Genomic DNA, 27891 nt, shown 5'->3' on the forward strand with positions numbered 1-27891 from the left:
CCTTTGCTTGCCACCAAGAACAAGATTGATTGTTAGTGGTTTTCAGAACTCCCTGTGGGCATTAACAAATGCCTTATGACTCTCCACCTCAAGCTCAATAACAACCAGTATGGTAGTCATCAGTGTGTATGCTCCCGCACTTGATGATAAAGTTAACAAGCAACAGTTTCTACTGCACTCTTGATACAGTCCTGTATGCCACTGCCAAGTCAGACAAGCTCATCCTCATGGGTGACTTCAGTGCAAGAGTTGGGCAATACTCTGAACTCTGGAGTGGCACCACTGGGAAAGAGGGGCTGGGGAAAGTCAATTCCAATGGTATCTTCCTTCACAGCAAATAGGCAGAGCATGACTTGCTCATCACAAATACTATCTTCAGACAGTGACAGATATAAGACAACATGGAAATACCCAGGTTCCAAGTACTGGCACCTTTTTTACTACATTATTGCCAGAGCCCACGATCATAGCAATGTCCATATCACCTGAGTCCTGAGAGGTGCAGATGACTGTTGGATGGACCACCATTTAGTCAGATCAATCATGGACATGTAGCTTGCACCACAACACCATAAACAACAGAAAGGAATGCAGAAGAGATTTAACACCAAAGCACTCCAAGACCAAGCTAGATATGAGGCTCTTCAGTAACGCCTTACTGAGAGGCTCTCTGACCTACCTGTTGCATCAAGGACATCCAGGCACATTGGGGGGAACTTAAGAATGTTATTCACAAGGCATGCACTAAATCAGTTGGATACTCTACTTACCATCACCAAGATTGGTTTGACGAAAATAATGAGGAAATCCTAGCAATTATCCATCAGAAGAGAACCGTGTTCTGCAGCTGGCAAAATTAACTCTCCAGCCAGCAGAAATGAGAGGCTTAAAGCTGTAGTTCAGAGGAGGCTACAGGACATCAATATTCAGTTCATGGTCTCCTGTAACTCCCAGGTCCTTCTATGCAGAACTACAGCCTAGCCAGTCATTGTCCAGTTTGCATTTGTGCATGCAATTATTCCATCCCAAATGCAGGACTTTGCATTTGTCCTTGTTGAATCTCATCTGACTGATTGTCGATCATTTCTCCAGTCTATCCAGGTCATTCTGAAACCTAATCCTGCCCTCCATCAGACTCAAGCATTTTTCAAATGCAGGCGTATGTGTATCGTGCATCATTGTCTTCTCCTGACACTAGCTTCTGTGTCAGGAGAAATGTCAGGCTAAATGTCAGTGCTTGATGTTTCTGGACACTAGCAGTCTGCCAATAACTCCATATTTTGGGGTAATTCCAAATTATAAGGCACGTTTGCAAAAATGCTCAGCAACCACAGCTGAAGCTGGATTAAAAACACAAAACAAAACACAATGAAAAAGCTCCTTTCCCATGTAAACACTTATTTGAAGAGGCCAGTGAAGAAGGGGCACTTTTGAAAATCTGGCCAGGATTACATGACATCCATAGATCTTTGGTTCTAGTTGCAAAAACAGCAAAGACTCATTTCTATAGAGACATCAACAGCCCAGAACTGTAAAACAAGTTTTGTTTACTTGTGGGGCAGTGAAGATACTTCACTTAATGGATTACCTTTTCAAGAGATGATAGAGTCAGAGCTTTAGACCCTTTGCATAAGCAACTTGCCTCCTAAAATACTATAACTTGGCAGAGCTCCACTGAAGTCAACAATACCTGATGGACAACAATGGCAGAAATTGTGACCCAGCTCATGTAGTCAGGGGTAGGTTTCCAGCTACTGTAAATTGACATGGCCATTGGCGATGCATAGGGGGTGCATGCAGGTGCACATGCACCACTTGGGCGAAGCGCTGGTGACACATCCGCCAGCAGTAGTGATCAGCCACTTGGGGACTCCCACCCTGGTTGACGATCAGCCGCAGGTGCCCCCCCAAGTATTAGGAGGCATCAGTCACCCATGGTACAGTCATTTTTGAAGCACCTCCTTGATGTAGCAGATGCAAAACCCCAGTCACTCTCAGGGAGCCTTAACTGACTTTTGGGTTTGCAGTCAGCACTTTCTTAGGGCAGCTTGCCACAAAATAAAGAAATGCTTCAACTTTGATGACCCACTTCTCACTCGCTCACTGGCGACTTATAGACAGCAATATAAAGTAAATAAGAAGAAGATTTATTTGCATGTTTATATGCATGCTTTTTAAGTGTACAATCATTTTGCAGCAAATCCAACAATTTTTGAACTTCCAATACCATAATTTCATATTCAAGACCTGGCAATGCTGCTCCTCCAGAACCAGGGCCTCAAGATGAAGCTGAAGTTGGATCCTTATTTGCGGTTCCTGGTTCCTTTTTTCAAATCTGATCTCTACACAATTCCAGGTTGTCCATAGTGAATTCAAAATGCGACAGAGAGAGAATTTCATCACCAATGTGTATTTACTAATAAAAATGTAAAATAATATCATGTATCAAGTACATGGCCTTAAGTAAGGAGCTGAGTTTAGGCTGGGATTGTGGGGCACAATCCTAACCCCAGGCTGTGTTAAAGGGGCAGAGATATTGTCATGAGGGGTGTGGCCCAGGGCAGCTGCCAAGCCCTTGCCTAGGAAGGAGAATCATCCACCTGTTCTAGGCTTTGCTAGAGCCCTTGCTGCACATAGTAGCTGCTGTGACATCATGCTTTGGAGATGTAATGAAGGGGAAAAGCAGCACTGAATTTACTGCAGTTTTAATGGCCCTATTGGAGCACCTGGGCCTGCAGCACAGCATTGCTCTGGATTAAAGAAGGGGTGGCCGCTATTTTGTTCTTGCTTACACAGTCTGGTCAAGCTGATGTAATGCAAAGATACTGGCAGCTGAGAACTACATGGGTTTGTCACATTCAACACCTCTGTCAAATCTGCTGTAGCTGCACACAAAATCATAGATAATAAGGGTTGGAAGGGACTTCAGGTGCTCATCTAGTCCGGTGGTTTTCAACCCTTTTTGTACCAGGACCATTTGTAAAAATTGATGGCCAGTCCCAACCTAGTGCCCTTCACTCCCGACCCCCAGCCCCTAGCCCCGCCAGTGTGTGGGGTAGGGGGTGTGTGTGTGGGGCATGGGGGGCCCCAAGCAGCCCCTTGCAGGCTGGAACTCTGCCAGCCTGCAAGGGAAAAAACATAGTTTCTGAGGTTTTTTCTCCTTTAAAGGAGAATCTATTTTTAAACTTTGTCTGTGACACTTCCATATATTCTTGTGACCCACTCTTGGGTTTTGACTCATGGATTGAGAAATGCTAATCTAGTCTAACACCCTGCTCATGGCAGGACCATCCCCGGCTACATCATCCCAGCCAAGGCTTTGTCTACCTGGGTCTTAAAAACCTCTCAGGATGGAGAAACTACAACCTGTCTGGGTAGCCTGTTCCAGTGCTTGCATGGCTTTGCTGAAGTCAATGCAACTAGTTAGTTTATTCCAGCAGATGAACTAGGCCTCCATTTCAGGTTTCCCTAAGATTGCCTTGCTGTCAGATCTGCCTTCTCCTAGGGTTTCTTACAGTCTTGTGAATAAATCACACCATGAGCCTCAACATCTTGAGATGCTCTTACTTCTCTTTAAGCTGAATATGATTAAATGGTCAGCATGGTTGAGATGATCTGTCCTCCCCTATGCCCTACCTTTCCTGTGTGCCATTGGCCTCAGGACAGTGTGTGCCTGTGTATCCAGAGCAAAATGAGAGGCTGGGATCCACTACAGAGGCTCCATCCTTTAGCAGGGATCTCCTCCCAAGCATGGCTGCTGCTATGTACATTTTTAACAGAGCACCTTCCACATTTTCCTCCAGTCTTACCTGGGGCCCTCTCCTGTTTACCACTTGGCAGAGGTCAGGGCTTGTAGCAGAGCTACTGTGCCTAGCTTCTAAGCAGAGAGGCTTCTGGACCCAAAATTAGTTGGAGGACACAAGCCCACAATCCCAAGGGTGTTCTCAGATATCAAATGGGTAAGGGGCCTGGACTGGCTCCTTATGATCAAGGGCAGGTGGATGGGGGTTCTCAGGAGGTGGAGGAAGAACACAGGCAAAACTGCACATTACCAGCTCATGAACTGCATGAGTTCTGGGTTGCTGCTGCCTATAACTATGCTTGAAAACCTGCTGCAGTTTCACATGGCATCACAGGAGGACAATTATTATTATAAAAACAGCAAACAAGGATCTTTTTTGCCTCCTTCCACAGACCAACCCTACTGCATCTCTAACTTCCTCCGCAGTAGAGCAGGTTGCAAAGCCCTTACCTCTGCTGTAATTAATGAGCAGCCATTCTATAAAAGAGCACCATCCTAGAGCACCAGCTGGCTCCCATCCTTACTAATTCAATTCCATCCCTTTCCCAATCAGGATCTGCATTGTGGGGGCAGTGAGCCAGCAAGGCAGAGGCAGGGTGGAGAGCTGAGAATCTGAGCAAAGCTGTTAAAAGCTTAGCTTGCTTTGCCCTAAAAGGGGATGAAGGAAAATATTGCTACGTTGGCAAGGATGGGCAAATATGAAGATTTACATATACCCAGGTCTATCATAAGCACACAGCATAAGGGGGAGGTTGGCCGATAGAACCATATTTCTCATGGGAGTGAGGAAGGCATAAATACAAATAGATTGGAATGAGTCACATGTGTTCAGGCCCTTTTTTGGCAGGATGCAGACCCATTATATATTTGCATATGTGTAAGTTACACTGGTGTCTGGAGCAGACAGAGGACTAGCTCTCATCAGATAGATGCCCACAGGAGTTACTATTATGACAACTTGCCATGAGGTGGCAGGCAAGCCAGCATCAGCTTCTTCGCAATGAGGAAAAAAGCTGGCCTGGAATGAAATCCACTAGCCCTGTTGAGACTGTCTAGAGCTGCACACCAACGTGCTGTTACTCCTCACTTTGAAGGGGTGACTTTATCCCAGAGTGGAAGGACTCTAGGACACGTTGAGGTCTGTAACTCATTTGTCCAGTCCCCATTTTTACTGTTGCAAAGACAAACTGCACAGGTGCAAACGTACTAAGTGTCCATACCTTCAGATGCTGCACCTACTTTCAGGTCATTTTACTGCGCCTGGGGGTAGGGGGAAGCAATCAGTCTTGCAGGAATGGGCTATGTTCAAACAAGTCTCTTCCTGTGTCCTTTATTGGTGTATTAGCATTATTTCTATGATCTCTTCATTGCTTTGAAAGCAGAATGTGTTCCAGAGCTGCCATGCATGGGTAGAAAGACACTTTTTGTAGGGCCTAACAAAAGGGACTTTGGATATCTTTTCATATGGGCAATGTACTTTTTACAGAAATTGATATTTTGAATACCTATTTTGAATGCCAAATCTTTGATTCGCTTGATACCAACATACTCTTCAAACAGGCTAAATCTGGGGTCTTGAACCCTTGAATCTCTATAATTCAGTGGGTCTAGACTACAATAATGCCTGGTGCTCTCTAAGACCTTTTGGCTAGGGACACAAGTTACACATAAACCAGTTTAAGTGATCAGAAACTGATTTAAACCTGTAACAGAACAGAAGCTCAGTGCACATAAACCAGGCTAAAAATAGCTGAAACTGGTTTAAGATAAACCTGGTTGAATCAGACTTAACTGATTTGGGTCAAACTGGTTTATGGAACTTCTGTCCCAGACCCCTTCCTGGTTTAAGTTAAATCAGAGTCCCCCAGAATCCCAGCATTTTGCAGTCAGGGCTGTGCTGTCTGCTCCAGAGAGCAGGGCTATCCTCACCTTTCTGCTCCCTAGCTGGAGCAGTGAGGGCTGCCTGACAAGGGAGTGGGGGGAGGGGGTCAAGCCCAGCTAGGGATGCAGCCCAGTCTACAGGGTGGGGGGACTGGCCCCTTCCAGGCAAACCCCAGCTGGAGTCTAGGGCCAGGGAAGGGGGTTAAACACTCCTTCACCTGCTCAAACTTACTGCTGACTGCAACTGTGGACTACAAATCCCAGAGGCACCTTGAAGAGGAAGTGATGAGCAACCCTGCAGAGTCCTGCTGCTGTAAGTCTGGACTGCAAATCCCAGACACTTCAGGGGCAGCAGGAAGAGGAAGTGATAACACCCCCAGCTTCTGGCCTGAGTCACTGCAGGCATGTGGCTGTATTTCCTGAGTTAAAGGTAAATGTTTGTTCACTTCTGTTTCAACTGAACATGTTCAGCTTAGACTAAACTGCAAAGACTGAATAAATTCAGCCTGAGGCTCTTTGACTATCTGGTCTTAGATTTTATGAAAAAACATACTGTTCATCTCTAACAAGTTAAAAAGAGACAGACACTTTTACTGGCACACAGTATACTAAAGGAGTATGTGGAATGATCTGTTCTTAGCTTGCACCTTCTGCAAGAGGATGCTTCCAAAGAGTTAATTATCCAGGTGGTATTTCCCATTGCACAATATCAGTATAAATCATATTTTATTCATTGTTCAGTGCTATCTTCCATTTTCCTTCACCTGACTTTCTACAGGATAACAACATCACATCATTACAATGCAGTTGTATTTCCCAATGTCCTGGATGAATCAGAAGCTAACAAACAATGAGATCAGAGTCAAACAAAAGATAAATAAGCAAGCAGATAGCTACCCCATGCACCCAGTTTTTGACTAATAAATATTAGAACTGGAAAGACACAGCAGTCAGCGTTCAAACAATATTTATAATAGTAATAAGACATTTTAACAATGCGGTAGGAAATTGTCAATCAAAAAATATTAAAAAGTAGACCAGTTTCTTGGAAGTACTTAGGAACACTGTCAGAAGATCTAACATAAATTCTTTCACAAAAACATTTTTCATGTTAATTTAAAAAAAAGAAAGAGAGCCTACTATGACTTGAGAGAGACTTTACATTTGGTTTATACTGAATATTTTGGTATAAACAAGTCACAATGTGATCCCTCGTTCATTATGGCATCTATAACATTCCTAATTTAAAGTCTCTTGCTAAATCAAGATCACAAAATGGTATTCATTTCCTTTTCTGAGAATGGAAAGTATTCTCCTTCTTTTCCAGTGCCCAGGTGCTGTGTTAAGAGCACTCTGCTTCCAATCAGTGAATCTCTATCAATATATCAGAAACAAAGTGTGCATTTCAGCTGCAGGACAGATGCCTAGCAAGAGACACATTTGGATACATTTATGGATCTATGACTTAAACCATAAACTACTTTCAAAATATCCTTGAAGTTGTGCTATTTCTTAATAAGGCCTGAAGTCAAAAACTTAAATATGCACAAAAGAACTCACAAGCAAAAAAGCTCACAAAAAAAAAAGACAACAAAATGAGCATGTAGAACAGAACACATAGTACCAGATTAGTCTGGATAAAAGTTCCAAGATATGGCTTGACATTTTTGGTTTAATACAATAATGGAGTATAACACTATGCTCCAGTATTTGGAATTTCACATTTTATTGTGAAATCTTCCCGGGTTCTAGAAAGCTTTGTCTGAAATGCTTATCTCTATGAAACTAAGTGTGAATGCCTCTAACTATTATCCAACATTAAGAGCACCGGTCTCAAATTCTCAAAAGTGACTAGTGATTTGGGGCTATCTTTACTTTTGTGACTTTAGAGTGATTCTTCCCCCTTCCCTGCCCCCCCCCCCCCCCCCCAGCCCCCAAGGGCAGGTGCTCTGCACATTTTCTAAAACTCAAGCCCCTTTTAGCGTTTACAAACATTTACACCCAAGGTATGTTAGAGGTGGACCCATGTCTTCATAGAATCAGGGCTGCTGTCGTCACACAAGAATATTTCAATGAAATGCAAATTCTTTTGTTGCTGCACATGTCATGCAAGTATCAGATGCAAGCTATTGGTCTCTGCAACCTTGATTCTCAAGATCATCTCTTGCCTTTGTTGTCAACTCCATAGCAGGAGCCAGTGCAGGAAGGCAGGATAAATGGAAAACTGGCAAGCTCTCATAAGGCAGGAAAGGAAATGTACGCATTTCCTCACATCTTCCTGCTGCCAGCACCAACTTTTTAACTCTGTCGCCTTTTCTATTGAAGCAGTTGCTTTGAAACTTCAAAAAACCCCACTTTCCGTCTCTGGGCTCACGTCTTTTTACTGATCACTTTTTGTTTCTGTTTGCGTAGGTGAGCCTCTATCTCATGTCTAAAGACAAGCATCCCCAGCTGTCCATGGGAGGCCTCATTCATGGCCTTGGATTGCATACACATCTTGTACTGCTCTGGGGTCAGTTCATCCAAGCACCGCTTTTCATGCCAGAGATGGAAGAGGCCCCGCACAGGCGTTCTGACCACAATGAGGTTACTGTGGAGGTATTTGCGGTACAGATGCACGTCTTCTCCTCCCCAGCCTTTGATATCCAGATCAAAACCACCTGGCACAAAGAAGATGTAGAAAGTTGTATTCTCTGAATGGAAAAACCTGACAGGGACAGACACGTCTCCTGGTGAACTTAATACTGGCATTGTCTCTCAGCTCTTCCCTATAGTCTGTGACTTTCATGCCTGTCTTTAAAGTTGGATTACTTTCTGCCAACAGTAGGAAATGCCCAATTTCCTTGCTTTATAAAAGGCCATTTTCACTGCCCTGTGACAAACAAATTTGCTTTGTTTTCACTAAGCAGCTCTTAAAGTTCATGTCATGTTTCCTAAGTGACAGATCAACTTAAGGTTGCAGCTGAATTTTCTTTATTCTTGACCTTTGCAACCAGGCACAAACTAGGGTATTGAGAGCAAGTCACACATGGAGTCAAGAGAGAAACTGTTGTCTGTGATCTGCGCTTATAATTTTCAAACAAGCCCAGTGGCTTCTGTGAGAGGCAAAGAGAGGGCATTCTCTGTGTTCTGGAACAAGCTTCCCTTCTGGGTCTGAACTAGTCCCAAGTACTCAGCAAAGCACATCCTTTTGTGTGGGCTGCTCTGAATGAGAGGCAGCTGGGTCTATGCAGAGAAGGGAGTGATTTACAGAGGGTTGGGTCCAGTGGGCAAGCTACTGAGCAACTTTGCATTTATAACAAGCAAGCTGAGACCAGAGGGAGCCATTTCAGTCTCATGATAGTCTATAGGAATGAGCAGATGAGAATGCCTGGCTCAGCCTGCCACAGCCACAGACCCTCCCCAGTCACCGTTATCATTGCTCAGTGGAGTCCTGCTTGATGATGGGGTTGTAGAAGACAAACTTGTGAGGTCTGCCTTTGTGATACGCTCAGTGCTGGTTTCCTGGCTGCACCCTGCCATCTAGTGCGATGCAGATTCATGGGATGCACCTGCAAGGGATTCCTCTGCTTGCTGACAGCAGCTTTCAGTGGAGCTTTCTGTGCCAGAAAGCAGTTCCTGCATACGCAGCTTCAGGGGAGTTAGGGACTTCCAACTATTTGGGGCTTCTGATTTTGTAAGGGCCTTTAAACTTGCAGAGATTCAAGTAACTGGCGGGGCTCTAGCCAAGGAGTTGACAGCCTGCTGACTCTAGGTCACCTACCCCTTGCCAGTTTTTGGAGGTGGGGGGAAAAGTACTGGGGAAAAAAACTAGAGGGCTGTCTGGAGAGATGATGGAAAACAGGAAGTAGGCACCTCCCTGCTTCTCCAAGCATCACTGGGTTGTGTTGACTGCATCTCTGTTACTTGGGGCACCCAATTTACTGCTCTGAAACATTTAAACTTTGCCGTAGGTGACTGGTTACCATAAGGTTTCTAAACCCAATGATAGCGGTTAATGGATCAGCCTATACCGCTAAGCACACTCCAACCTTGGCTCAAAAGTTGGGGTTGAGATGTGGAGGGGTGGAGTCGTAGTCTAACCAAGCCCTCCTCCAGGGCTGGACTGGTGTTTGCTGTAGACAGACTTTTACTTGGGACTAGGCTACCACATTCTTAGCTGGGTCCCCATCAGGACAAAATACACAGCTCTTCCGCTTTCCCAGGCCTTGGCTTTAAGGGCAGAGAGTTGGGAAAACTTTGGGTCACTGGCCAGATGTGTTACTGCTGAGCCTGTTCTCGCAAGGCCCAATCCAGCATCACTTCCATCAACGGAAGCTTTGCTTTGGAGTCCATTGTGGCAGTAGCCGTCTCTTTAGGTACAACTTGTTGTTGACAAGATAATGTTAGGTGAGGTTTGATAGGCCATGTCCTAGCCAGCAGAAATGCTCCAGAGACACAAGCAATGGGCATGGGGTTGATTGGCAGTTATAAATGTCCATGATCCTGCCCATGTTCAGAGATCCCACCTAACCAGTGGGTAAAGTTAGCTATGGGGCACATGCCCAGAAGTAAATGGGTGCCTGGAGCTCAGTCTGATGGCAATCAGGGCCACCTATCTGCCCCAAGAAGTGAACTTAGATGAATCTATTATCTTGCTTTGAAAATGTCAGAGAAAAGCTCTGGATTAGTCAACGCAGGATTTATCCAGCAACTCTTCTCTCAGCCCTTCCAGAGACAGAAGCTTCATGGAGACTTTAAACACAGAACTTGGAAACTGCTATCTCCTCAGAACACAGTTCTGACTCTTGATCTCCATTAGCTCAGAGGAACATGCACAGATGTACAACCCAGTGGTTCAAGTTCTCGCCTGTGTCTAATAACCCTTGGATGTAACAGAGTGGGTTGGGGAACCCAGAGCACCCTGAAGAAGTTTCGAATAGTTTTAGAGCTGCTCTAAGGTGTGCCAACAACTGTCTATGACACCTCCCACCATGTGTTGATATGCCAGCTGAGATTAGCAGAGGGGCATACAGTGACTGAGCAGCAAAGAGAAGCTGACCCAAAGTTCTTATGAGGCAGTGCTAAAGCAGGATCTTGTAAGCAAATGTTCTTACCTATGTTGATAAAATCAGACCTGTACTGGCAAGTCATTCCAAACCCAAAGTCTCTCCAAAATCCAGTTTCCTTTTTTATAACCTGGGGGGAAAGGCCATTTATATGTGAGCAATTATATTAACAATTTGAATGTAAGAAAAACACCCCACATTTGGATGAGACCAGAATGGGGACTGCTACCCCACTTTTTGGTTACATTCCCCCCCTCCACCCAACTTTGCTCCAGCAGATTTCTGCTGGAAGCTTTTGCCAAATTACCATTAGTTATGGGAGTTGACACCCCAATAAGATAAATTTGGGACAGTCCAGCATTTTCAGACCTATTGCTTCAATTTGTCTGCAGACTCACAAAAATATCATGGGAGGCACCTTCCGGAGACCTTTTTGTAGGTGAGACATATCCTCCTGTTATTTTACGGAGTAGCTTACTTTTCATGAGAGCTGAATCAGTCTTGGGTAATATTTTAACAAAATCAGCGAACCAAACTTACTCCACAGACAGATGGGGATGGGGTGATATCTTTGATTGTAGGTTCCAAGAGCACTGCCCAAGTAGAGTGATATTGAGTTTTTTCTACAACAGAGTCACTGTAGAAGTGCTAGTGTGACTATTGTGTACTGTACATACTGAATGTACTGTACTAATGTGACCAAAAACAGAACTAGTCTGACTGGCAGAATAATGGCTTAAAATCTTCCACAAATTGCCAAATAGCAGGAAAGCCTGGGACAATTGTTTGTATTCAGAGAGCCCGGAAGTAGTTTAAAATAGCCTTGGGACTACTCTAAAGTGTGGATCCAACCATGTTTCTAAGGTCTGAATCTCACCTTTGAAAGAGCTTGCAGTTTAAACAAAGTAGCAAAGAAAGTGGTATTGTCCCCATTTTACAGATGGAAAACTGAGGCACAGAGAGACGGCCCAACATTTTCAAAACTAGTTCCTTGAAATTAGGAAACTCACAAGTAGCCTAATTTTCAAATGTGCAGAGCCACTCTGCAGCTTCATGTGACGGAGCTGTGGGATGCGCAGCACTGTTGAGATTCTGGCCACTTATTTAAACATCTAAATCTGGATTAGGAGCCAGAGGCATATAGGTTGTTTTGTGGGTTGCACACCAGGGATGACTGAGGCAAAGGCAGCAGCTGAACCAGTAACAGCTGCTATTCTTTGTCCCCTCTAAGGCAGTGCCCGAAGTTGGTGCCTCACTTACCTACCCTTAGGCATGCTACTGCTAGGAGCCTTTGGCAGCTACTTTTGAAAATCTTGGCTGAAATGCCTTATCCAGAGGTTAGCTATGACCAAGGTGGGATTTGAAACCTGCATTCCATATCCCAGTAGCTCCTTAACCCTCAGGCCATTCTTCCTTCCCTTCTATCACACTCCTTTCCACATATCCATTCATTGCTACCCTTCACCTGTTTCGTCCATTCTCTTTTCCTTTTTTGCATGTATGGCTTTTAAAAGAAAAAAAAGGAATGAGAAAAGAAAAACACTGCAAGCCCATTAGTGAGCAAGAAGATAATGTCTGTCAAGTCTACTTGTAACAGGAAATCTCCATCTCAGTGGCTTTACAGCAAGCTATTTGTATGCATTAGCATTATTACTTCCCATTAGAACTAATGGCTACAGCACAAATCAATTTATTTCAAGGCTTGATGCAGGCTACTTTCTCAGCTGCACAAGCAGCAGGGGTAGGCAGCCAACTCTGCTTGTTTAAATGGCACTTTTCTGGCTGTTTGCCCAGGAAGCAATCTGGCCTGAAAATATGATTAAACTAAAGAAAAATTAGGTTGGTGATGTCCCTTCTTTAAATTAAGAAGCTTCTCCAATCTAGGTATCATGTTTGACAACTCCGATGCTACCAATAGATATTTGTGCAGGCCCCACAGAGCGATCAGTGGGATTCACTTTAACTTTCAAACTAAACTCTGTTTCCTTTCCTGCCTTCAGTGTTTACCGGCTTGAAATTCTCTGATTAAGTGTGTACTAGAAAGATAAGAGCTCAAGTGAATCCCCTGGTGGCAACAGGAGAGGTTTTGTTTGTAATAAACCCCTCCAATAGGGAGGATAAATTCACATGTAACAACATCAGAAGTGTTCTACTACTGTTTAAAAAAAAAAATCAATAAATAAAAAGAGGAAAAAGCTTTTTATCTTGGACATCCTTCAAGGAGTATGGTTCTAAATTAAGCTCCAGTTATATTTTTACAATGGACAGGAGAGTATCCTGAACCTATTTGAGACAGAGACTGTCAGCCAGTTTGGAATGTATTGGACATGTTAAGGGTAATGACAGTGGACAAATGCTATAAAATACCTTTCAAAAAGTAGTTGTAAAAATACTGACCCTTTTGAGATGTTTGTACTAATGTTAACATATTTATCGTACAAAACTGGATGTGGGTGGTTGCTTAGGAGCAGGGGCTTTTTGCAGTTGCATGTTAGAGTGGCCTCACAGGTATCCCTCCCGGTCCTTTGGTTTATTTAATACTAAAGTTAGGTTTTCAGGAGCAAGTTAACTATGGCTTCTCTAGTGAATCAACAACCAGCACAGCGTTCAGAGAGTCATAGGGCAGGAAAGGATTTCAAGGGCCTCTAGTTCAGTGTCTTTCACAGGCGCAGGATGCGCTATTACTAACCCACCAGCCTTTGCTTATAAGCCTCCAGGAAAAGGAGATTCCAGAGCCTCCCTGGGCAGCTTGGTCCAGTGCCCTTCTGTTCTTACCCTTTGGCCTTTCTGAAAATCTCTCCTTTTAAACTTTTATCTTGGCTTAGCTAGAATGGCTGCCTGCAGTAAGGGATTGCACTCAGTGACCCAAGACAAGTCTTGCAGACCTACCTTCCTAATTCTTGGGTATGAAGTAACCCTTTATGAAGATGACCCCCTGAACAGTTACTGTTTGAGAGCAGCTGCTGAAGCCAGTGGTTACCATGAGCCTAAATGGAGCTGGGAGGTTCCTTGACAATCAGTGAGTAGCAGTGACATTGAGGCCCTTTTGCTGGCTAGGGTCAGAAAGCTAGCTAGCTAAATGTGCCACAAAGCAAGCAAATGCTTTGATTCAGCAGCTCTGTGTTATCTGTCAGCTGGAAGGGACGCTGTTCAGATTCTGAGGGGTGCCAAGGGAGCCACAGATGGAGACCTGTTTGGGTGAGCAGTGTTTGTAGACAGAGAAGCAGGAATGCACTGATTTTCTGAGTGTTCGTGGAGAAATGGGCAATTACTTTCTTCCACCCCACCAAAAAGTGCAGCCAGAGTGCCAAAGAAAGAACACTACTGCTTGCCTCTGTCACCCAGACTCTTCCAGACCCTCTATGCTCTACTTCCCCCTCTCCTCAGCTGGACACATCTTGCCATAACTAAGATGGCACACCCAGGGATAGTGTTTTAGAATTTATAGATGCTTAGAGCAAAGTGGAAAGCAACAGAGCTACGATGATTGACACTAGCAGAGGTTCTGGTCCATCAATTTTAAGGCCAGAAGAGACCATTATAAGCATGTAGTCTGACTCCTGTTGCACAACATAATGTATAGAACCTCACTTGGTGATTTCTGCAGGGATCCCAACAACTTGTGGCTGACCTAAAGCAGTGATTCTCAGCCAGGGTGCCATCAGATATTTTTAAGGCTGCCATGGGGTGCTGTTGTGTCTGCAAATATCTACACATGATTCACAAGATAAAACCAGAGATTTCAAGTAGGAAGCTATAGTGTCAAAACCATTCTGACCTGTACGATCTTTCTGAGTTCTTTACAAGAGAATTACTTAATTTTTTTTTCTGTAGTAAAAAACAAATGAAACCTAAGAGCTGATGTCTTCTGAAGGGAGCCTTGAGTCTAACAAGAAGTGTCTTAAGTCTAAAAATATTGAGAACCACAGAACTAGAGCCCCACTTTTAGAAAGGTGTCTTATCTCAATTTAAAGACCCTCAGGTAATGAACAATCCACTGGATTCCTAAGGAAACTGTTGAACAATTACCTGTTTCATCATCTATCCATGAATTGCTATAGTCTTTCCAAAACTCATCCAGTTTAGCTTCATAAAACAAGAGGCTGAGAAATATTGATATAATGCGATGCTAACCCAAAAAAGTTAGCATCAACAGGTTCCATCATCCCAAGCTGCCCCAAGGTAGAATTGCTGCAAGTTGATTATAATGTAGCTTCTGGCAGACACACAGGCTAAACTGAAATTTTTAACTTCCACACATAAATATTAAACAAGCTTTAAACTAAAGCAGCACTTTAAACTATTTGACTGGAAAGCATTGCCAGAGAACTCACTGAACACCACAGTCATGAGGGGAATAAATAAGCTCCATTTTCAATGTGTCACATCTCTGTGTACACAGATCAGTGAAATTTCATTCAAGAGCACATCCATCTTTCTGAAGAGGAAATGTTACGTACAGTTGAGAGCATGCATTTTGAGAGCTAGTTACTTACCAGCTGCTGTTCTAAGGGTGGAATAGAATCATGGTGCCCATAAATTATACCTGGGTTATATTGGCTGAAAAGAACTGGATAAAACACTTTCTTCCCTAGAAATCACAATAGATTTAAAAAGAAAGTTATTTGGTACGTTGTTTTATGCTCTCAAACTGCATCTAAAATGCACTCCCCTCTGCTCTACAAGCTCTGGGCTTGGGCCAAGCTCCACTGAATTCAACACAGACTTCTGTTGCCTTGCATTTTGGGGGGGTTAAACCCACAGTCCTGTGGTCTGGGTGCAGAATATGAAACTGGGGATATAGTTGTACAACACGGCATGCAGGGACCATAGAAAACAAAACAACAAAAGCAAGGTGTTGCTTGTAGGGGGAGCCAAAAACTTTTTACCTTCTCCTTGACTGAAGTGTGACAATCAGTCATGTAGGTTCTGTACTGTTACACAGACCTTAGGGAAAACCCTGGAATAGCTGAAAACCTTGCAATAGCTGAACTTCCCTTCTCCTTCTGCCAACATATAGTTATTACAAAATTAAATACAAATCTGCCCAAATCAGTAAACCCCAGAGCAGTCGTACCTGGCTGTGTGTTCAGTCTACATGTGTTGAGAAATTCAGCTGTGAAATATATATCCACATCACAAAAAAAGAGAACAACATTGTTTCCTTTCCAAACTCGAGCCCCTATGTCTAATCCTTTGCCTCTTGAGAATTCTTCGTTCAGTTGGATGAAGGTGAAATTCTTGAAGTTAGCTGATCTAGGAGGAACAGCCCAGGAGAAGAGGCTTAAGGGATTCAAAGGCATAGCCAAACCTTTGTGTTTGTTTTACCACATATATAAGCAAAATTAAAATATTTTAAATGTACATATTAAAATGTTATGGTTTTATACATTTTTTTAAAATGTCACAACTCGATGATGTTTTTCTGTGCTATACCGTACACCAGGAAATATGGGAAGAGAAACCTGTCACTGTAACATTCATACAGTTTCTGAGATAATACTGATGGACCATGAAAAAAGAGAGCAAACAAACATAGGGAGGAGAAAATAGCTCTACCCCCTTTTAATACAATGATAAACTCTCTGTTTTAAGTCTAATCTGTACATTTTAACAATGTTTTTAATAGTTATTGACATAAGTTGTTGTATATATTATTGTGATTGCATCAATGTTCTTTTTGATACCTAAAGTCAAAACTATTTTAAAATTATCAAAAAAAACACAATCCAAAACTCATGGAAGTCAATGGGAGTCTTGAGGTCAGTCCCAAACCACAAGATAAACCTGTCAATTTTGCATACTCTGTGTTCTATAATATCACTTCTGCATAAATCCAACCACCTGGAAAACTCTAGCTTGGATTCCCTGCCTGTGATGAGATATCATTTGGCTTACTATAGAAAAACAGATTACTTCAATACTTCATGTGTGAAAAAGGACTGGTGTGCAATAGGCAGATTAAGATTTCACTAAGAATGGCTTAGCCAAGGATAACAAGAGACTTGGGGACTGATTTTCAAACAGCTGTCATGGACTTCAGCTAGAACTTTGGTTCTTTGCCATTCTGCAAATTAGGTATTCATACAATAAGAAAATCAAAAGAAAGGCATTAAGAGGTTAGGGGTCAGTTTTTTAAAAAGAGATCAGTGTCTTTTTGGAGCCTCCAACTGTGCTTTTCAAAGGCTCAGTTCCTGGTCTTTTGGAAGGCTGGCCCTTGAAGGGTAAATTTTAAGGTCTTATGAAGGCATTTTTCCATGCAAAACCTTGAATTAAAACAGTATTGGTATTTAAAAGTCATATAGAGAAATTTTAAAAGGAGAAGATGCAAAATTAAAAGTTTGAGTGTATGTACTCAGGGCTCATCTACACATGTGCTTTAATGCACATTAGCCTATTTGAATGCGCATTAAAGCATCACTGAAAAAAACTTGCTCTTTAGTTAATGTGCATTAGGACAGGCTAATGTATGTTTTCCTACTACCTCACAATGGAGGTACTAGATTTAATATGCATTAACTAAAGAGTGTTAATGCATGTGTAGGCATGGCCAGTATATGGCAAACTGGACCTGATAATAAGAAAGGAGAATGCAGCACAAGCTAATGCTCAATTTACAGAAGCAAACCAACTCTAAAAAGAAACACCCAGTTAGCACCATGAGATTCTGAAGCATGCTGGATGCCTGGAGCTTCAGATTCTTGTAGCATGTGCCAGTGCCAAGAGAACTCCCATCCTAGTTATTTGGAGGCAGTCAAGTTTGCTACCATTGGCCAGCACAACATCAAAGCCCCCAAAACATCAAAGAAAAGCAAACTCCAAATGGTCATGGTCTTTGAAAGCTATACACACTCCTCCAATGGTGGCATGGCTATATATAATATCATCACACAGTTATATTGGCTTCTAAATGTGGTTATTTGTTCCATTTCCTGTTCTGTAAGGTGTTTCCATATTCTTCCTGAAACATTTGATACAAAAACCTGGCATGACCCAAATTTCATGGAAGAATTACAACTGTTTTGAAATTCCCGGAAGCATGCCAAATGTGATCAAGTTCCATTATTTTCGGTGGTTAATCAGCATTTTGTTGATGCCTGTTTCTTAATTCACTAGGCACTAATTAGGGATCAGCATACAGAAGGTGCATAGTGACTAACCTCATTAGACAGAAGAACCCAGTATGCTATTAATTCACGTTTACAAGAGCCTTAAGTCGAATGCTTTGACATCCCATCTGTGTTTGACAGTAAAGTTGCTGTGTCATCATTTGTGAGCTGCAAGTGTATCTGCTAACTGCAAATGGTGCTATTTTTCTCCTTTTAATTATCACTTGGCCTTTGTTAAGCATCAGTGTAGCTGGAGCTGTACAAGACAGAGGAGTACATATTGTCTGTCCCAAGGAGCTGATAAAATAGGCAAGCTAAAAACAGGTAATTGCTTACTGAGAGAATGCAGTGATAATCATTATTAGTAGCTTGTTAAAAATGCCTCTGGGATGCAATCTGGAAAAACATGGTGCTTTCTTATCAGTCATTCTGAACCAGCAGTTTAAGGAGGATTCTGCTAAACTAACAAGCTCTCAGAAATAGGGAATCTATCATATCTGGTACCCTTCTGGCTCTCGGCACCACTGAATGTCACAAATTTTAATGCATTTTTCTTCACCATCCCTGTGACGTAGGTTAGCACTTATTCCCATTATGCAGATGGAGAACTGAGACAGAGAGGGTCAGAAGCAAGGAGCAAAGATCCTTTAAAATGTGAATGGTAACACCAGAGGCCAGGACCTGAGATGCTGGGTGGGAACGGAAGGTGGGTAAGGGCAGGTGTGGAGAACAAAACTGAGGCAGGATCTAGGAAGTGAGGCTAGGAATATGCAGTCAGGAAGTTGCTCCAGGTGTGAGATACATTTTGCAGCTTTTTAAACTGTCCTTAAGCCTGTGCCAAAGTCAATCAGGTAAGACAGCTAACAGAAAGACTGCTCAACCCCAGCTGGGACTGAACAGCCCATTGTGGTTCTTAGCATGGGACTGATTGATCTCAGCACCAGTTGGGGGAGCTCAACCCCTGCCTCTGCTGGCATCTTCAGTCTGGCTTTGCTGCTGCTCCCAAACCTAAAGGCTAGATTAACTTTCCTACAACCTCCAGCTTGCAGCCTAGTCCATCAAGCAATTTCACCCAGGCCATGGAGCTGGGATGTTGGCAGCATGTGATGGCAGCCAGGTTGCAAGCAAGTCAGCAGCAAGTTGGTGGGAGGGGAAGTGGCAGCGGCCTGATTGCATGCAGCATCCTCCTTTGGTCTGAGCTGTGTTATTTTGGCCTGCCACTCCTAAAAGGCTGGTAACCCTGGAGCTAAACCATCAAAGCACACAGTCATATGGACCATATTGCCATTGATAACACTGTCAGAGAATGGACTGCAGAGATGTGCTCTCTGGCATTACTATCAACATTTCCCGAAATCCCATTTTATGCCAAAAAATATTTCAGCATGCTCTTATGAAAGAATAAGCAACTCCTCCATTGAATAGTGCAGACTATCATAACAGTGCCATAAACATCTGGCATAGACATGCCCAGTGATTTCAGTGGAACAGTGCTAATTTGCACTAACTCAGGATTTGGCCCTGTACAATAATGTTCATATATCCATAGCACAATAGTGTTGTTTCCTCCACTTCATTCAAGTAGCACAAGCTCAAATGAGTATAGAGTATCCATCTAAATCAGGACAGTTGGACATTGATCTGTATTCAGCAGTCCTGATCTTTCCTGTTAGCTCATAATACAAGTAGAGAAAAGGCAAAGGGCCTTTCACCAAGTGTAGAAAATACTTAAAGTTAGGATTTTCAAAGGAGCCTCAAAGTAAATCAAATCAGCAGAGCACTCCACACCAGTACAGTAAAACCAGCACCCACAATGAAAATAAGCTACAGCAGTAGAAAGTACAATTTTGCTAGTATAAATGTGTCTACAGTAGCTATTTTTTGCCTGTAGGAGCTATGTCACTCAAGGATCACACCTCTTCACACCCCTGGCAATGTAAACTAGGTTGACACAAGCTTGGACTTAGCCTTAGGTTCTATTACAAATCCCAATTTTTAGGTGTCTCTCCAAGTCAAACTTCAGCCCCATTTGATAAAAGCTGTTCACCTAAAGATCAGTGAAATTCAAGGCTGATCATTTCCAGACTGATCATCATTTCAGATGTAAAGTGGGAGTTACATTTGACCGAGTTCATAAAATCTGCCCCAGAGCTTGAAATGCCACTGTTGCGCAAGCACAGGTTGGGAATTGCCAAGGTAATGTTATTTTAACTGACAGTAAGTGAAGGACAATGGTCCTTCCATTGCTGTTAGCGCCTTCTGACAGGGCTGGGGAAAGGAAATCAAATGGATATCTAGTCTCTGGTCTGTGGGTCCCCCACTGCATGTGACTAGTCATGTTTCAAAAGAAGACCATACTTACCTGGAGGTGTTTTCCAGTATTGCTTTCACCTCATTCATTTGCTCTTTTCCAAAGTAAACCACAGTGAGGTGAATTTTCCCATCTTGCTGAATGCCCATTTCCCTAGAACAGACATAACAGATTCATGAAGGTTTGCTTTCCCAACTGATGCTCAGCATATTTAATTGAGATGGCAGGGTGATAATGGGAGTTTTCAGGATACACTGTCTCTTGGTGTAACTCCACTGAGAGAGAGAGACCTTTGCACCCAGACACAAACATGTTGTTTCTCTTATAATGCACTGGCAGTATGGGGTGTCTTATAATTTATAGTTGTCTATTAGCCAGGAGACAAGTGTTATTACTAGTTACCTGTGTTATGATTTCAGAACATTGAAATGGCCCATCCAGCCACATGGAAGATAGTGTGAAGGCCACTGGCAGGAAGCCAGCAATTATGTGGCTAACTAGTAAAGCCAGCAGGTGCTACCTCAATACTAAAAAGAGAAAGGGAAACTTGAAGAAGAAAAAAAAATCACACACCTTCATTTCTATTTCTTCTGCATATTGCAATCTCTAGTTATGTCCCTGAAAACTAGGTAAGGGAGATCTACTCAAACAATTCTCAAGGGTGAAGAAATCAAGCAGCTAGTAATTTCTGCATCTCTCAACGTTTGAGTTCTTCTGGACAGCAAAGTTATTTGGAAGCCTCACAATATTCTGACTTATCAAAATGCAAACCTTGTAGCTGGCCAGGTTATTATTAGTTCACACTTGGCAATGCACCTTAATTAAATCCATTCCTGCAAATGCCACAGCCACATTTTAAGGACAAGGAAATAAAAAATGAGTCTTGATCAAAAGTAACAAGGAGAGAATATCCTTGAGTTCAAGAACAGTTTTTATTGTTTCTTTGTAGCTAATCATCTGTCCTTTCACTGAGGAGCTTGGCAAGCTGTCTGGGGATAATAAAGTGACCCCTGTTTTCGAGACAGTATTTCTATGGAGTGAGATTGACACATGTATTGAAATGGCTCTGACAAGTGCTTTCTTCCAGATGGAAATACTGAGTTTCAAATGGGATAAAATGTTGAGCACACATGGCACCAATTCAAAATGATTGATAAACGCTATATAAATCCTTCCACTGGTTTCCACTGGTAAAGCTAACTGCAGTTCAGGTGCAATATTCTGTTTTTCTAAGTGACTGCCAATGGATTTCTTTGTAAGAAACTAATTTGAATTTCTGCAAAAAATAAGATTTTTCACTGGGAACATCCTTGGTATTTACTTTAACTGCAACATGCTGTCCAAAAAATAAAGATAGCTATTATAGAGTCATAAAATAAAACCCACCTAAAATTTTGCATAAATTGTTGGAACTTGCTGGTTCTTTTGGCCAACGGGACTATGACGTTAATGAGTGTGTTGGCCATGTTGATATTTTCATTCTTTACTTTCATGACGGGACCAAATGGTCTAAATAAAACAATTCGTTTGAATTCATGTTTCCTGTCACCTTTGAAAGTCAGCTCATACAACGTGCCTTTGTCTTTTTCTGTTCGGTAGATGCCTGTTGGAAATACATGAAAAAAGGAAAATGTTAGTATAATACTCAACTCAGGAAGAAGCTGCAATACCAGACTACTCATCTAACCTAGATTTGACTAAAGATAAATGAGACATCTCATTTTCCAAAACGGGATGTGCTGTAGTTCCTTTACTGTTTGGAGTCAGCTCTCACCATCCAGCAGGAAGACAGTCTTAGACTGAGGGATGTGATCTGTCTAATCCCTATAAAAATCTGGCCAGATTTAGCTGTGTTATAAGTACCTGAATGCCATGACAATAGATCTGGCTATACATTTGTTCCTTACTTTTCAGGGAAGATCTAGCTGCACATAGCATCCAGAGTGCTATGTCCATTGTGATGAGACGAGGGGAAGGTAGAAGGAGCACTTGCTAGGCTGTATGTTAGGTTCATCCCTGAGAGAAACAGTTTTCTGATTGCACTTTCAGGTTCTTTCCTTCTGAAGAATTTTTACTAGGCATCAATGGAAAATCCAGCATTGAAAATGTCTAAGAGACATTCCTAGCAGCCACGAGAATCTCTATCACCAACCTGAACAATCATGAAAAGACATGGAAATTATTTAATGTCTTTATTAGGCATGGATGTCTGTACCTAGGTGACTTCCCTATAGTTAATTCAGAGAGATTCGCCTATTGGAGCAGAGACTTCTAAGATGTGAAGACCTGTGGACTTCAGAGAGTACAATAAACTTTTAAACTCTAAATTCCTTTTGTAATGGGATAGGTTAGTATATATCAATGTTGTATTTTAATTGCATTCCCTTGCCCTGGTGAATTTTCTATTCTTGTCCACATCCTGAGGCACACAACAGCAGACTCATGGGGCAAAGACAGAAGTTACATTTTTCACATGATCAGCCCCCCCAAAGGTGCTCTACAGCTGTGCTGTGACATACATTCATGGCTGCAGAGTGCTTTTAAAGTGGTCGACTGCATGAAAAATTAACCCTCATCAAATGAGGTATCAGATAAAGGCACTCTTCTTTAGAGGTAGGGCAGGTGGATCAGAGCCCTCCCACCCTGAAGCCCCTGACAGCCCTCCCCCTCCCCCTCAGGCCAGGCAAGCCCCAGTCAACAGCTCACTGCTTCTGGCTTCCCTTTCCCCACTCCCCTCTTCCCTCCCCTCCCGCTGATAGCTGTCTCCCCCCCCCCCCCCCCCAAGCTGGGAGCGAGGGGTGGGGTTGGAGAGAGGGGATGCTCCTCCCCTGCAGGCAGATGCGATTCCCCCTGCCCCCCACACCGACTCAGCAGGTAAATGTCTGTTGGATCGGGGGTGGGGGGAGGAACTCTAACTCATGGCACTTTATGTAAAGCACTATGAATTAGAGAGGGGACCTGCACATCTGTCAGTGCCCATGAAGTTCAAGAGTGATTGGTGAGGAACCTCTGGTATGCATAGTTCTTGCCTAGTGATTTCTCAGCGAATAGCTTTGTCTGGTACTAAAACCATCGGTCTCTTTCTTAACAGGGGTCGTACACTATGTGGTTAATTATAGCAGTTCTTGGAGATATATTTCTATTTAAATTCCTGTAAGACGTTTTCTTTGGCTTAACAAAATGGGTGAAATCTACCTGCTTGTGAGGAGCCACAGAAGTACCAGGCACTACTGAAATTCTAGTTTGAGGTTGTAAGGCAGACATAGTAGCATGCAGACCCTCCCCCCCCCAGCCCAGCTCACCTATTCTGCAATAACATATGAATCTTTACAATGGGCATTTGCAGCCAGGCTCATTAACATTTGAACTGTTCTCTTTCATACTTAATTCTTAAATGTTATTTTCAAATTATCTTAGCAATTACAATTCACATAAGAGTATGATTAGATTTCTATTTCTTAAAAGAACTCAAGAGACAAAACACATGGATACGTAACTGTCTAAAAGAAATCTAATAAAGGCACTTTTTTTCCTTTGGGGGCGGGGGGGGGGACTTGTACGCATGACCCAATTCAAATAATCATTTATTATCATGCTTTCTTTTCTGTATTAGTCACTGTCTAGTCCATAACAGTAGTTTCTCTCTCACCACATGGCTTAGTTTTCCTGATATCATCTTGTCTTTGCCAAAAGAATTCCAATCAACTGGCAATGGCTGCTGCTCCTCTTCCCATTATTTCATTGATATGTTCAGCAAACTTCAAAAAGATTAGTGAGATTATTTTCCTTAGCAGAAGCAATGCTGGCTCATTGCTACTGAATCATAATCATAAAGGTGTCCTTTTTGTAATCATTTCAACTAGCTTACTTGATCAAGCAGATGTTTTTGATTTGTACTTCCCTGCATCCCTTGCAGCACTGTTTTACAAATAAACACATTTGTGGCCAGATCTTATTCCACCTACTAGAAGCCTAAGTATAATCCTATTCCAGGCTCCTCAAGTTCCAGAAAAACACTTCATACAATGGATGCATCCTCTTCCTGCTTGCTGCTTTCTGTGATGCAAGCTGTTGGTGTGTTATGAAAGCAGATAGGTCAATATTTTTTTCAGGGCCTTGAGCAGGATGGAGCAGAACACACATTTTCATGTATGGAGAACTGAAGGACACAGAGACTAAGAGACTCATCTAAGGCCTCAAAACACATCTATAGCAGCGCTAGGACCTGAGCCCACATCTGAGTCAGAGGCTACTCACTTAACCACAGGAACATCCTTCCTTTCTGCTTTAAGGCTCCCTCGGTTCCCTGAGGAATGACTTGATTACTGCCATCATGACTAAAAACATTACAGATTTTTAATAAGGTATGGGATTTTAGAGAATACATCAAGTGAGCCGTCTTCTCAGAAGATGAGCCATGGCTAGAAACAAACCTTACTAAAAAATAAACATGTCACTAAGCAGTTTCCAAGAAAAACAGAACATTTTTTAAAGTTTGACAGTAGCTATAATATCAAAAAGGATAGCAAATTCTTTTTATTGCTTCTAGTAGATCAACTAGTTTCAAAATTTCCATTTTTCTACAAAGCAGTATGCTTAAGCTTTGCCAGAATGCTTTGAGTAAATTTATGCCAAAGAAAACTAATCCCAGATTTTTCAACACCAGGGATGGGCTGCATTGTTAAACATAGAGGAGAACCATGAAAGAGCCTCAGAAGCCTACTTTGGAAATGACCAAAAGAAACAGCTTTGGGGGAAAAACAGGGTTCTAACATGAAGAAGGTGGGAAGACAGAAAACCAATAGGAATACTGGTATAAGAACAGTTGAAACCAGGGAAAATAATCTCAGGGTTTTAGTTTGCCAACTGCATTCACATTCTGAGGACATGGAAAAAAACTCACTCTCTATACTGCAATTCAGACAAATTTGATTTTATCCTAATGGATAACAGTCAATGCAGCGTCTCAGCTATTTCTTACAGTGCTAACCACAATACAGTTACTGAGTCCTAATGAAATACTGTTCAATGCAAGATAATTATAGACTCAGTTCAGCAAAGTAGTTAAATACAGGCTTAAGTCCTATTGACCTTAATAAAAACATGCAAAAGTTCACTTGGCTTTATCTTTTTTTCTGGATCTGTGCTTACTACTTACTTTCTATTGCATTCCCTAGCAGCAGTAATTAAGATTGTGTTTGAATATATTTCTAATTTTAGTCCAATCATTTCATTCACTTTCAGAACTTATTTTAAACTTTCATTACAATCTTCCTCATGCTACCCATGAACTAAAATATTGCCCATAGGAACCTCAACTCCCTACAGGAAAAGATTTATTCTTTGTTCTGTGTAAGATCTGTATATACCTGCAATGCATTTTTGATATCTTACACAGCTGGCTGACTGGTTGTATAGCAAGTTTAGACATTAACTCTAGGCTCAGACATTAACTGTGATTTGCCTGAACGTCCTTGTTTAAAATCCCAACTACAAAACAATTGCTTATTATGTTCTTACTGACTAAAACCAAAGTCACAATGCTCCTCTTGTTCTTTCTAGGCTTTTGCCCCTATTGATAAAAAGTACATTCATTCAGTTGTTAGTTTTTGTTTTGGGAAGTACTCAGATGCATTAGGGAGAGTATCAAAAAAGCTGTTCTTATCTCCTTCCTGCATGAAGGTGAATGATTCATAAATATTTTCATCTTCACTTCCCATTGTGTAAATTGGAGTTGCCATGAGTTTTGCCCTGCCCCAATGAGCAACAGACTTTCATTAACCCATGTTGGCTGGAATCACATTGTACCTAGGACAAAAGGTGTTTGCTTGCTGATGATGTACACTAAAAATTGCCTTTCTCTGTTGCTTTTTAACACTCCAAAACCTGGCAGAAACCCAATGAACATAAGAGAGGAAGGAAAAAGAGGGGAAAGAATTATAATAACCAAACAGTATCTGTATAAAAAGAGAGGCAGCGCAGACATCAGCAATATGGGGGGAATAATTACAAGCACAAGAGTGGAGATTCTCTTTTATTTTTGAACAAGGAAAATGGAAAACTCCAGCACACGCCAACTATTCCTACTTGAAGTCAAACTGTCTGAAATTATGGAAAGTATTCTCATGCAATAGCAAAACTGTAGAGAAGTTGTTTAACTCAAATGCAAGGAAGTAGGTTTGCACTCTGATCCCAAACACAAGTGCTTCTGTCTAGAAACTGTGGGGGAGGCAGCAATTATTTATTTTAAAAAATCTAGATCATACAGCAAAAACATTTCCATTTACCAAGCTGCTGGGAGAAATGCTCTCCTTCCATTAAGAAAAGCAATGAAAACATGGAATGGAGCATAGGGGATATGTATGTGCTAAGAGGAATTCTGATGCAATCATCCACATTCACAATTTCAGAGCAGCCTACTGTTGCCAGTTATTGATTTGGGATTGGTGTGGACAACTGCAGTGACAGATACCAGAGGCAAAAGTAGTTCACAAGAGTGAAAACATTGTAGTAGCCTATTATTTGCTATGTCAGTAAGATCCCAAATCAGCAGAGTATTTTAGTCAATGGGACACTGACTCAAGTGTTAACCTGCTTTGCTGAATTTGGACTTATATCATCAAGGAAATACCTGGCCTTATTGAACCAATGGCAACATTTCAAGTGATTTCACAGATGTATCTAAATTCTCACCCTGACTTTGACAGTCTTTCCTTGGGTATGTTGAGTTCTCTGCTTCCATCTATCCAAGCTGTCAGACAGAGAGACTAACTCTATATACCCTACTGCACAGGGTAAAGGCAAGCATTAATTTGCTGGTGTCTTTGAAGCAGCTTTCAGAAGAATCAGGCTAAAATCTTATTTCTTTAGGTGTAATAATGGGTCAGATTCACCAACAAGTTCCAGCTAATTTACACTGCTCCAAAAGGACACAGCAGCTATAAACCTGGCTTTACTGGCTGGTTAAACCATGTTTTACTGCTACTCTGTGTTGGCAGGTAGCACAAAGCAGCCAGAAGGTATCAGTGAATCAAGCCTGTTCTTGAAGCAGGCTGTGGGTTGCAGCACCTGCAAAGCCTGCAGTCTCGGAGTCAAGTTCTGTAGTGAGGCATGAAGATCCACGTTTCAATGTAAAGCTGGTATGCCAGCTCCCCAGTTTCGATGTAGGCAAGACAATTGATTTTTGTGCCACTTAAATTATAGTTGTTTCATTTACAAATGACCAAAAAAATAAAGATGTCACAGAAGCTTTCAAAATAATTCTGTGCATAAAGACATTTCTCCTACATATTCAGATGGCTGAGACTTCTGTTTTTGTAGCCAAGTCAGGCTCCAAAATCAAACTAGAGTGTAATGATTTGGGACTGCGGCTGCAACCGAATAAGGCTGCTGTCCTGATAAGAAGGAAGGAGAAAAGCTTTGCTCACTTGAGTGGAATTTAACTCCATACAAAGGGGCAGTAGGTCTTTCATCCACTTTGAGACAGGGGTGCAATTCAACAGCTCCTACCATGACTGCACAGTCCTATTCAGGATCTCCTCTGCTTGCCCCACATGGGAAAGGGGCTAGAAAAGGTGCCAGAAAAGGTGCCTTAAACCTTTGCTGTTTTATCTAATCCTGGCTGGATAACCATGTCCAGTGAAATCACTCTCTCTTCAGTCAAAAAGATGATAAGGAGAAGGTGGTCTATGAAACTTGGAACATTCACACTTTGATGGATAACCAAGATGACAAAAAGCC

General features: G+C 42.2%; 1 protein-coding gene across 6 annotated transcripts in view; it reads right to left on the reverse strand.

Annotated features, from left to right (window-relative positions):
* Nucleotides 1-6392: 6392 nt before the first annotated feature.
* Nucleotides 6393-27891, reverse strand: part of CSGALNACT1 (chondroitin sulfate N-acetylgalactosaminyltransferase 1) — a 100196-nt gene continuing 78697 nt past the window's right edge. For all 6 annotated transcript variants that reach the window (XM_019500140.2, XM_019500142.2, XM_059722154.1 and 3 more), the window contains 6 exons: nt 21538-21754; nt 20203-20304; nt 15809-15987; nt 15228-15322; nt 10780-10861; nt 6393-8343 (listed from right to left, as the gene is read on the reverse strand). In XM_019500140.2, the coding sequence (XP_019355685.1) occupies nt 8054-8343; nt 10780-10861; nt 15228-15322; nt 15809-15987; nt 20203-20304; nt 21538-21754 (965 nt within the window). In that variant the 3' untranslated portion in view covers nt 6393-8053. The remainder of the gene's footprint in view (nt 8344-10779; nt 10862-15227; nt 15323-15808; nt 15988-20202; nt 20305-21537; nt 21755-27891) is intronic.

The sequence above is a fragment of the Alligator mississippiensis genome, chromosome 2, assembly GCF_030867095.1.
Source record: "Alligator mississippiensis isolate rAllMis1 chromosome 2, rAllMis1, whole genome shotgun sequence".
In the NCBI taxonomy this organism is placed as follows: domain Eukaryota; kingdom Metazoa; phylum Chordata; order Crocodylia; family Alligatoridae; genus Alligator; species Alligator mississippiensis.